The sequence below is a fragment of the Capricornis sumatraensis genome, chromosome 2, assembly GCF_032405125.1.
Source record: "Capricornis sumatraensis isolate serow.1 chromosome 2, serow.2, whole genome shotgun sequence".
In the NCBI taxonomy this organism is placed as follows: Eukaryota; Metazoa; Chordata; class Mammalia; order Artiodactyla; family Bovidae; genus Capricornis; species Capricornis sumatraensis.
The window spans coordinates 65,717,707-65,729,730 of NC_091070.1; the positions used below are offsets into that span (position 1 = coordinate 65,717,707).

The 12,024-nt window shown below is 57.5% G+C and overlaps 1 protein-coding gene across 1 annotated transcript; it reads right to left on the reverse strand.

The window, feature by feature from the left end:
• Positions 1-3,504: 3,504 nt before the first annotated feature.
• Positions 3,505-11,532, reverse strand: ITPKA (inositol-trisphosphate 3-kinase A). Its single transcript, XM_068965307.1, has 7 exons — positions 11,044-11,532; positions 5,507-5,603; positions 5,207-5,423; positions 4,879-5,083; positions 4,540-4,641; positions 4,175-4,246; positions 3,505-4,084 (listed from the first exon to the last, which is right to left on the reverse strand). The coding sequence occupies exons 1-7, from the start codon at positions 11,530-11,532 to the stop codon at positions 3,881-3,883; spliced, it is 1,386 nt and encodes a 461-aa protein (XP_068821408.1). The 3' UTR covers positions 3,505-3,880.
• Between the last annotated feature and the right edge of the window lie 492 nt (positions 11,533-12,024).

Below are 12,024 nucleotides of genomic sequence, written 5' to 3' on the forward strand. Positions count from 1 at the left end.
GTTGATTTCAAACCTCTACTCCCAGGAGAGAAGTGGCAAACTCCCCTAGGGTTCTAAAGAGTAGAAGCACCTGGGGAGGCCTGAGTACAACATTTATCTTAATGGGCATCTGGAGAGATGTCCTGGGCAGGGGGGCAGGTCAGGGTGGGCCTGATGGGCAGGTAGAGAATATGCCAGTGTTCCTCCCATCCTTGGTGAACCATAAGAAGTGGCAGGACCCGTGGTGGATGAAGCTGCCAGGCCTTGAGCTCCAGATCATCAAGCTTCACATCTCCACCATGAGGACAATCCCCAACCCGTACTACTTCCAGGTGAGGCTTGGCCCAGGCCAGTCCTGTATGCTGCCCCCCAGGGCTTATGGAGGTTTCCTCAGCCAATTTCATTCTGCTCAGCTGAATCCTCTCCCTCCTTCTGAGAGCCTATGCACTCTGAATCCCCAGCCTCCATCCTGCTCCCTGCTGTGGTGAATTATGGATCCCAGTGAGCATCTCATCCAAACCCCTTGTATAGAGGAGATGGAAGTCAGAGAAGCCCTGAAAGGGGAAGTAACCTGGCAAAGTCAGCTGTCATCCCCAGTTCTGGGATGGTAGGGACCCTAAATATGATTCCTTTGGCATAAGGATTGTCTTTACCCCAGAGCGTCTGAAGGGACCCAAGGGAAGACTTAGCACAGAATCCCACCCCACCACCTTACCCCACACCTGCCCTTTCTTCTGCCCTGACTCTGCCCTAGTCACCATCATCCCTGCAGAGCTTGTCCTTGGGGACATGCCATGATGCAGAGAGCTCAGACCTTCAGAGAGGGCCAGTTGAGCATATGGAGAGTGAGCAGGGGACAGGGGAGGTTAAGGAGGCTCTAGACCCTCAAGGACACTTCCCCAGACCCAACCACCCACTCCCTTCCAGTCTGCCTTTCTGCAGAGCCCTGGCCCGTGGTGTCTTTGGAGAAACCTATGAGGGACTAGTAATTGGCTTTCCTGGGGACCCCAGCCTTCTGCAGGTGACTGTCAAGGTGAGAGGAGTGGGGCTTCTGACTGAGAGCAGAAGAGAAGGGTCTCTGAGAAAGGAGTCATGGCTGGAGATAGGGTCAACTCGCCCTCTAGAAGTGTCTGGGGTTCTCAGGAGCTCTGTTGTCTTCCTCCCTAGTGAAAGTTGTTCAGTCACGTCTGACTCTTTGTGACCCCATGGATAGTCTCTGGAATTCTCCAGGCCAGAACACTGGAGTGGGTAGCCTTTTCCTTCTCCAGGGGATCTTCCCAACCCAGGGATCGAACCCAGGTCTACCGCACTGCGGACAGATTCTTTACCAGCTGAGCTACGAGGGAAGCCCTTCTCCCTCCCTGGACTCTACCAGAATTCTGCTGTCCACAGGATGGGCTGGATTTCCTCACTGAGGCGCTCATCATGGGGTGCACCCGGGGCCAGGGGCAGAGGTGCAAGTGGGAAGGAGGCACCCTGACCCACCTGCAGAAATAGCTTTTCTTCACCCTGGGGCTGAGAGGTAGCAGCTCTAGGGACCTAGAGCTCCTCTCCAGCCTTGTGGAGCCTAGAGCATGGTTTCTCTTCCTGCTGGTGATGGGGTATGTGCACCACTGGCTCAGTGAGTTCAGCCATCAGAACATCAGAATACTGTGAGTGCATCAGGGCTACCTCTGGCCTAATTCTGCTGGAGTTGGTGTCTGGAGGGGACATGAAGGAAACCCCTGAGTCAGAGCCAGCTGCAGCCGGTGTGACCGTTTTCCAGCCCTCTAGGCTCACCTAAAGACCTGTTCACGGGTCCCCAAACCTGTATGGTCTGATGTGCGTTCTGCCTGACCCAGGCCCAGCCATCACCTCTGGCCATGCAAGACCTCCTCCAGCTGGCTCAGGACATAGCCGAGGTTTGCTACTACCTGGAAGAAAATCACTTCATCCACAGGTCGGAGTGATCTAGCCCTGGGGACCTCCCATCCTGCTCCCTCCCCAAGGAACAGCCCTTTTACATAACTTTTAAAGAAAAGATCAAGGCTGGAGTTCTGGCAGTGATTTTTGCTTGACTCTGCTGGGCCACCAGGAACTGCCTGCTGAGCAAGTGGCCAAGATTGGAGACTTCTGGATGCAAGCAATATTTACAGGTGTAGGACCTGGGCATGTGGTGCTCCAAGGGAGTTTACCAGCACCTTTGGACCATTTGAACAGCTCATTGCTCCCTTCCTCCCTCCTGTAGGGCCAGTTATTACCACAAGAGGGGCCCAGGCTCTTCAGGGGGCCCCCAGAAGCCTCCCTGGAGGGCATCTTTACATCCAAGACAGACTCCTGGTGATAACATGCACTCCACTACATTGGGTCACCTCATGTAAGGGAAAAGGAAACTGTTCCTGATGGGTTCCCCTGCACTCAGTTCCCACCATGTGTGATGCAGGTCTTTAAATGCTGCTCTGGGAGATCTCACTGGGCTATACGCCCTGCCCTGGGTGCACCAGTCAGGAGGTGCCGACTGTGTCATGGGGCAGGGGAGTGGGGGTGAATGACTCAGTGTGAGTGTGGAGTGTTGTCTTGAGGGGGAGGTTTTTCACTGCCAGGATTGGCAATGAACTCCTCTCCCCAGGTACTGTATCATGACTCAGTGTTGACAGCATCAGCTGAACTTTGCCCTCGTTTTGCCAGCATCTTGGAGCATCTTCAGTACAGCACTCAGGTGTGCCATCTGACCTGCCCCAACCATCCTGGACTTGGGGACCAGGAGGGAAACCATAAAACAACACTGTGAGCTCCTACTCCCTGACCTTCCTATTAAAGAACCCTGTTGTGCTGAATTCACCCCTTTCAATTGAATTAACCCATCATGGAGCAGGACGGGGCTGGGGAGCCTGTCTTTGGTGGGCCTAAGATCTCCACAGGCCCAGGAACTGAGTCTAGGGAGCTTGAAGAACTGGGGAGGGAGCCTCCTTGGTCCCCAGCTGCCTTTTGGCCTCAAGCCCCCCGAATCCAGGAGTAACCAACCTTGGAACCTTTGGAATCTCACCTGTGGCTCCTGGGTGCCACAGGGTCCTAAGGGTGAGGACTCTGGCACTGATGGTGACTGTTCCTCCCTGCACTCCTCCCCAGGCTTCCAGGCGGCTTGTGTCCCACGTAGCCTCTGTCTCCCGCAGTCTGGGCTGCATGTCTGGGCTTGTCTCAGGGCTGGCCTGGCACCACTGAACTCTCCATCCTGGAAACCAGTCTCAGGCCTCCTGGGCAAGAGCCTGGCCACTCCCAGCCTTTGATATGTGGGGCTAGAGGCCACCCCCACCCACAGGTGTAGGTGCGGAATTGAAATTGCCTCTTGCAGGAAGCCTTCCCTGGATTGCACTTACCCCATTAGCATCCTCCACCTGGGCAGCCCCCAACGCTACACATGCCTCTAAAAAAGAGCTCTTCTCATAGACCACAGTGATCTGAGAGATGCTAGGGAACCAAGAAAGAAGGGACCAGAGGGAAAGAGGGGATGAGGCCAGAGGCAAAGCTGGTGTCTTTGAGTTTTATTGGGAAGGGGAGTCCATTGTAGTGTGGGAATTCAGACCAGTAGATCTAGTGCCTGTGAAACAAAGTTCTTTATCTGGCTTCTCTGGAGAGGTATGGAGCCCCCTCAGAAGAGCTGGGATGAAGAAGCCACTTACCCAGCTCTCCTCCTCCCTCCCCTGCTTAATTCCTGTCGCTGGCTCTAGGAACACTGGGGCTTGTAGGGGGCCAGGCCCTGCGCGTGCAGTGTGTCCCACAGTGGTTGGCACTTGTCCCTACACGGCGGTATACACTGCTCTGCATCGCGAGGTTTCAGTCTCTCTTGCCTGCATGCATGGTGGGGACGCAGGCGCAGCTCCATCTGTTAGACCCTCAGGTCAGCAGGGACAGGGGCCCAGCCTCATCTCTCGGCTAGGCTGGCCAGGATGCCAATGAGATTGTCCAGCCCCAGCAAGTAGCCATCCTCTCGGTTGCCCTCTTCCCAGGGCCGCCGGTGGTCCAGCGTCTGGCCGTCAGGGAGGGGCGTGGTCTTGCCAAAATCGATGAGCCACACACCGGCGCGATGGCAGTGATCATGCACGAAGAGGAGCGAGCTGCCGATCACCTGTCGAGTCCCCCACCGTCAGGCCACGGTGGAGGAGCCCTCCACCCTCGTCCCTCACAGACCACAGACATGTGAGCCTGCCCCTCTTACCTCGTGCCTCCTAAAGAACTCAGAGACCTCCAGAGTGTCCCGGATCTGCTGCAGGCGGTTCAGATACCTCCTCTGGAGAGGGTGGAGAAGAGGAGGACAAATTAAATACCAACTGAACCTCTGCGATTGTGAGATTATGAAGAACGCCGCGATGCATGCTTGGCTTGGCAAATACCATGGTGAGGAAGGCGCAGGCCCCCACGTGGCACGCAGCCCAGAATTGTTGTAAGCAATAACAGTGCAGTGTGATAAACACTGGGATGGGGGTCACGTAGGGAAGGCTGTTGCGTCAGATGACCTGACCTGGGGGCACCCCTCGGTATCAGGCTCCCCAGCATCTCAGGGTTCTGGGATCGCACGCTCACCAGCACTTCGGCATCCCCTTGCACAAATTCCTCAAAGACGCGGATCACCTGCTCCCGGCTTCGTGTGGTCTTGAAGTCGGTACTGCAGGAGCCGTCGGCTTTCTGTAGAAGGTGGCAGAAATCGTCAGGGGCCACGTGTGCGCCCAAAGGGAGATGATCTGGCTAGCGCAGGGATACCTCCCGGGACGTTGAATGCCAGGGACAGCGAGACGGCCGCCAGAAGGTGCCTCTTCCGGGGGCAGTCGGGGTGGGAGGTCAACACGGAGGACAGACACCGCACAGTGGGGCTGGGGCGGAGGAAGGGCCCGGGAAGTACAAAGCGACGCGGTCCTGGCCCACCTTGATGCCCTCGATGCGGAAGCCGAGAGTGGTGCTGGAGCTGATGCCTTCTCGCCACTGCATGTAGCGCGGCTTGGTGACCGCGCGCTGCGCATGCTCTTCCTCGGTAGGTGCCTCAGGGTCTACCGCCAGCATCTTCTTGTACATGTCCTTCCGCAGCTTGGGCCGCTCGCGGGCTTTGGTCAGCTCCTCTTCCAGGTAAGTCCTACGGAGGCGCAGGCAGCGGCGCGGCGTGAGCGGGCGCACACCCGGACCTAGTCGAGCACTGCCTTGGGTTCCCGCCCTGAGCCCTTTACTCGTTTCCAGCCGCCCCGCAGGGCACGCATACCTGACGCCCATCTTGCAGTCTAGTACGCAAGGCCCATCGAAGCCGTCGAGCAAGTCCTGCAACTGCAGGTAGCTCTCGCCGTCGCGCTCCACCACGCCGTGGAAGGCGGGCACGCAGCCTCGTAGCGCATCCGCCATGAGCCGCGCCAGGCAGTAGCGCTCCGGCTCCGAGCTGCGCTTGAGGATCAGTCCGCTGGTGCCCGCTGCCTTGAAACTCCCTGAGAGCAGACCCTGGTTAGCGCCGCCTAAGTCCCTTCCTCCCGGCCTCCTCCCCCGGCACCCGCCACGGCCCTGTGCTCACCCGTGTGCCCCGCCAGCTGCACCCAGGCGTAGCGCTTCTTGAAAGGGCTCATGACCGGCAGGTTCACCATGGTCCGGATCTTCTGCCAGTGGCTTTTCTGAAAGCGACACGACCCGGGTCTGCCAGTCAGTGTCTCAGCAGTAAAGCCATCCTTCCTCTGGAACATGGTCTCGCCCCGTCCCACCCTACCCTAAGCAGCTCATGCGTGGAGCTTCAACGGCTGATTCACTCAGGGGAAGTTTATCGTGAGCCTGTGTGGTGGACCCTGAGACAAGCGCCTGGAAATGACAGATATCCAGTGTGCTGAAAAGAGCCTCAGCCTTAGCGTCAGAGAGCTCAGTTCTGCTGCTCCACAGCTGCATGGACAGGTTACTGAACTGCTCTGTAGAGGTTTTAGGACTTTTATAAGGAAGACAGTCTCGTGATGTTAAAAAAAATGCAGATTTTCAGGTCTACCACAGGGAAACTCTGAGCATTGCACTTTTACCAGTGCCTCGGGATATTCTGGGGCTTGAGAAGCCTCTGAGTTCAGTTTCTTAATCTGTAAATGGGGAAATAACCACTCCCACCAGGTTGTTGTGAGTAGTAGTAAATGAGACTTGAGTGTGACACCCCCCCACCACCCATCCCATTCCTTGGCATGGACCACTACCTGCACAAATCTGGATTATCATTTAATACTTGGGACCATTGGTTCCTCTCATTTAGGGAGAAAGACAAACATGGAAACAAATCATTACACAGGCCCAGGGCAGGGAGGCCAACCTCGTAGAGCCTGAAGAAAGAATGGCTTGGTGCTCCCGAAGGCCCTCTTCCTATCCTTGGATGCCATCTCACTGCCTACCAGTTGACAAGGCCAGGGTGCCCCAACCTGGACCCAGAAACCTGGGTTTTGAAAATGGAGTACAGAGAGGAGGGTCTGTCATCTTAGATGAAACTGAGAGGGAAATTGAGATTTTGGTGTACCTTGCTGCCTTTTGACCGTTGCGTCTAGTCTGAGATCATCTGATACTCTGAACCTTTCCTCTTCCCACGCCAAGCTCATCACTCCTGTGTCTACCCACTGGAGCGCACAGGTTTGCTCATCTAAAGAGTGTGTCTGCTGCCTCCTCCCAGGGTGCCTGCCTTTTAGAGGAATGACATGTGTGCCTCCACAGGGCTGGAACCCAAGAATCCAGTTCTCACTCAATCCACCAGAGTGAGAGGGAGAACTAGGGTGGAGGCTTAAGCAGAGGAGGCTGCTGACTATAAAACCACTCTTCATGGGGAGGAGATGGGAGTCAGTGACAGAGCACTGGAGGGGGGAGTCCGAAGTTGCTTCCAGTCTTGGCTCTGTCACTTTTTAGCTGAGTGAACTCAAGTGAGAATTTCATCTGTGTGAGCCTGTTTCCTCTGGACCTAGCTGTTGCCATAACACGAGCCACCATTTACTGACCGCCCACTGCACGCCAGGCTTCTCATCTCCAACAGACAGCATTGCTCCTGCTTTCTTCCCGAAGTCCTTACATGGCACAGTAGGGTGTGATCACGTGTCCAATCCCCAGGGATCTGGGGGTGTAGCCAGAAGCAGCCCACTAGAAGCATGACATCTCTTTCGAAACTCCCTTTTTCACTCTTTAAATACATACAAGGTTTGCATTATGCTGCATAATCAATCCAAGTTTTATTATAAAACTCTCCCACCTCCAAATCCTCAAATAAAATTCCAGGAGGATGTATGTGCCAGGTACATTGAGTGGCACATCCTATACTCTCTTCCCCCACACTCAGTTTGAAATTCATGATGCTGCCTGAGATGGTAACTATTGCCATTTTACAGAAGGCAATCAAAGTTCAAAGAGTAACATTCCTGTTATCCCTGCTTCCAGCTGGCCTCCCAGTCTCTGCCCTAAGCTCAAGTTCAAAACCCACCCCCATGTTCCAATTGTCCCCACAGGTTCCAGAGGTCAAATGGACCCTGCATGAAAAAGAGTTTTGTATAAGATGAAGCAATTTGCAGCCACAAGGTGGTGTGTTTTGATCTCTGGGGAAACACTGAGATCTGCCTGGGGACCCCTCTTTGTTGGCTGGACACCTTTAGTTTATCCAAAGGGATGGGTTTAGTGGTGGGGCTTCAGGAAGCTTTAGGGACTTACTGGCAGAATTTGGGGGGACAGTCGGGCCAGGATGGACTTCATTATAGGGTTCATCTAGTTCCGTAGCCACCCCAGTAGAAGATGGAATCAGCCTTGGGTTAGGTGAGATGGGAGAACTGCATCATCCTTTCTTCTGCAATCATGTAGGAGCAGTGAGTGAGGCTGGAAGGTGAAAGGTGGACCTGATAGAAGAGGATTTAGTACCTGCAGGCCTGAGCTACTATCTCTTGAGTGATGTGTGATAATATAGCATTGACTTGCTCCCAAACTGAGATAACATCAGGTTATCTCTCCACTCTCCCCACTCCACTTTTGTGAGATCATATCAGCCAAGAGCAGCAAAGACTAAGGTTGTTTCCAGCTATGTGGGTTACAGAAGGCTTTCAAACCTGTTATGCCATTTGAGCCCTCCCAGCTACCTTTTGAGGTTGGTTGGTAATGACAGGATTTAGTTCCTCTGCCAGTAATGGATAGGATCGGATACGGAAGGAGTTGATGCAAGCATCATGGAATTCTGCCATCTTCATCGAGGGAGCTACCTCCCCCAGGGAACATAATGCATAAAAGATGCATATATCCAGAATGGTTCTTGGGGAATCATTCTTTGGTGAGTGGGTGGGGATTTTGGCACATGAACAACAGCAGGGAAGATATTTTTGAGCAGGTAAAGCTTTTATTGTGTGAATATCAGAAAGCAGATTTATTATGTTACAGAGTGAAACCTGGCTGAAAAAAGGGTTAAAACCCCATCGCCTGGCCCAGGCTTCTTGTATCACACCAGATCACACCAGACACTCTGTGTATCTTCTGCCAGAAGCCCTTTATTTTCTTTGTCTTTGGTATTCATCTCCCCTCTTCCTGACTTCCATGCCCTACCTACAGCTATCCAGACTCTGGCTAAAGCTCTCTACCAGCCCAACCCCCTTGCCATGTTCCCAATACTTTATCAAATAAGCACTCCTGGTGATGGTGGTGAGAACAATCAGTTTAAATTTATAAAATGATTTGCACCAAGGTATAAGTGACCCACGACTTCACCCTCCCAGGGGCATTTGCTTTTTAAAAAGGAAGTCTGTTAACCTAAATTCTGCTCTATAATTAGTGAAAAGTGAAGTGTGGGAGTTCTGGGCCCAGGACAGGATGGCATCCAGGTCTCCTTACCCATCCTGGAGCACTGAGAGAAGAGAATCAAATGAGCAAGAGTCAAACAACCTCTCTTCTGCTAGAGCAACACCCCCAAAATTGTTTTAAGAGGCAGACAAGGCCTAAGAATGTCATGCCAGCTGCCCTTGGGGACAGGCCCCCAACTCCTCTCTTGGCCTGAATGGTTTTTCTTCCCCATGACTCTTCCCTCTACCGTAGGAAAGGAGGCAGGAAGGAGGCAGGCTGCCCAGTCCCAACTACCTTGAGGGGGAGCCCAGCTCCAGACTCTGGGCACACAGTGTGCGGCTTCTAGAAAGAAAAGATGAAGGATGTACGCAAGCCTCCCAAAGGCTTCCCGCTATTCACATTATCCACCCAGGCCGGAGTTGCAAGGGGCTGGAGAGCTGAGAGTTGAGGAGTGCTGCCGCAGTACCCTTCTCCCAGGTGCATCCTTCACGGCCAGCCAGCCCATGGGCTCTGCTTCCTGCCTGGGGAAGCCCTAAAGCCAGCCTAGGCGGGCGCACTGTGCCGCTCCGCGAGGCAAAGTCCGAGCCGGGCCCTTCCACGCGGACGCAGGCGGCCTCTGTCAACAGCCCCTGGCTTATCTGCCACCGCCGTGGCTGTTTGCCTTCGGGGAGGTCCCGGCGGGCTGGGGGTTGGGAAGGCCTGGTACTCGCAGCCTTGGAGCTGGAAGGGCCCTCCACGGCCATCTGCTCCAGCTCCTGCCGCGCCGGGTGACGGGGAGGCCCAGAGTGGGAGAGGCCGGCCGAAGACGCCCAGGGCACAGCTGCGACTGGCCCCCGCAATCTTGACCCCAGCTGGCCTGCCTACGTGTAAGCAGTCCTGAGCCGCAGGTCCTCCTCCGCCTTTAGGGAAGAGTGAAGCCGGGGGCTGCCCTCGTGGCTCCCTGCCTCCAGCGCCCGCCTCTCAGCTCTCAAAGATTTGAACGGGGGGAGCGTTGGGCGCACAGTTACTGCTCCGGATTTTCGGGGGTGGGGAGGGAGGAGTCCTCTCACTGCCCCTCATCACCGCCTCAGAAACCCTCGGGCGGAACCGCCTCCTTTCAGGGAACAGGGTTACACCAGAAATGTCAGGGGTCGGGGTACCCTTGCCCCTAGGGAGGAGAGAGGGACTCCCCGCGCCCTCTGCCTGGTGTCGGGATGGGTTCCTGCTCTATGAGACTTTTTCCTTTTCCCTTCTGTGTCACAAACCACGTCGCCCTGAGGATAATGTAAGTCTCAGGGGTAACTGAATCACGGAGCCACTGCAAGCCATTACAGTGACTCTCGCGCCTCGTCCAATCCGAGCGCGGGGGGAGCCTAGGTCCCGCAGGCCCGGCCGCCCCGGCGCACGTCCGCGGCTCTCACCGCCCTTCTGGGCAAGCCCCGAGCCACCAGAGCCTGAGGGCGCCCTTCGCCTCTCCCTCCACTCCAGGGACACTTGCATAACGTGGATCTAGAGCAACTCCTTCTCGTTGACCGCGGATAGTTATTTAAAGTATTTGGCCTTGATTAAAACAAGGGGGACGGGACGGCTATCCTGGGCGCGGCACGACCCGGAGGGGCAGGCACGGGGAATGACTGCACCGCACCCTAGCCTGGGTTATCAAAGGGTCAAACCTGGCCCCAGAACATCCAGGCTACCGGGGGCGGAGATTGGCAGACTGGTCCCACCCTCTCAGCCTCAGTTTACCTCCCCCACCCTCCCCGGCCAGAATTAGGAGCAGCAAAGCGGAGGAGGGCAGCGTTCCGCCCCCTGCCTAAGCTCGCTGTCCCGCGCCCCTCCCTTGCCCGCGTCCAAGCCTGGTGCCGGAGCAGACGGCGGCAGTTCGCGAGCGGAGCCTGGAGCTCGGCTCCACTCCCACTCAGGAGAGGGAAACCGTGGCAACGGCGGGGGTGGGGCGGCGGCGAGGGAGAGGGGGCGGCAGAGAGGGAGGCTTGTCCTCCCGTCTCGGCGAGAGTTCGCCGGGCAACGCTAAGCCCCTCCGATCCCTCCAGCCATCTCACGGCCGGCAAGTCACGCTGCCCTACCGCCCCACCGGTCCCCATGGCCGGTCTCGGGGATTCCTCACTCTCTTAGACGCCCCCAGGGCCCCTACTCGCCTGTAGAACTGGAGTAAAAACTGTCCCGGCGCCTCCCACCGACCCCACTGCCTAAAGAGGGAGAAGGGGACTCTCGGGGGAGGGAGCTTAGGGCGGGAGTTGGTCCGCAGCGAGCTCCAAGCAGGTCCCCGCTCCGGCCCCGCCCCGCGGCCCGTACCTGACCCACGTCCTCGCCCGCTTCCAGCTGCACGTTGCCGCGGCTCCGGCTCTCGCTGTCGCTCAGAAGATCGTCCTCCGAATCCTCGGGCAGCGACGAGGAGCCAGTGGAGGAAAGCGACGAGGTGGAGAGGCGGCGCGGCTGCTGCAGGTGCGACGAACCCACAGCCGGGAGCCAGCTACCCTCCGGCTCGGGCGGCCCGGGGCTGGCCGGGGGCACGTCCGGCTCCTCGGCCGTCACAGTCAGCTGCGGGATCACTGGGGCAGGGGAAGCCCGCGGAAGCCCGTTGGGGACCTGTCCCCCGCGCCGCTTGGCCCCGCGAGCCCGGGGCTGCCCGGCGGCGGCGGCGGCAGCGACCGCAGCGCAGCGCGCCTCGAAAAGCAGGCGCAGCTCCCCGACGCTCCGGCGCGGGGCCCGCTCCAGCCCAGGGCTGCAGGACCCCGCGCCTGCCGGCCGCGCCATGCCCGTCGGGCCCCCGGGCAGGGTCATTTCCCGGTAACAGAGCCGTGGCGGAGCCCACCAGCCCGCGGCGCGGCGGGCACTGGAGACGCTCGGCGCCCCCGGCTCGAGACTGCCCCGAGGCGGAGCCTGCGCCGCAGCCCGCCTGGGCCCCGCCTCGGCCGCGCCCCCCGCCCACTCCTTTCACTTTCAGAGAAAGCGCGGGCCTTCCTGGGCTCCTGCCCAGCCGGGAAGGCTCCCTGTGGCTCCGGGGGTGGCCGGGAAGCCCAGGCCTCCTGGATATACAGAAAACCCGGGACTGGCCCTCGCGGCCTCTCAGTGCCCACCTTCGTTGGGGAAGGCCGGAAGGATTGCTCCGCCCCACGCCGCGCTCGACACTCCAACTCCACAGGGATTCCTCCAGGGCAATTCCAAGGGCCCTGACCCCGCGGGGGTGGAGCTGGTCCAGCTTTGGCTCTCGCACCCGGTCCCCTCGGGCTCCTTTCCTCGTTCCACTCATTCTGGGCTAAGGCGTCCTGGTCT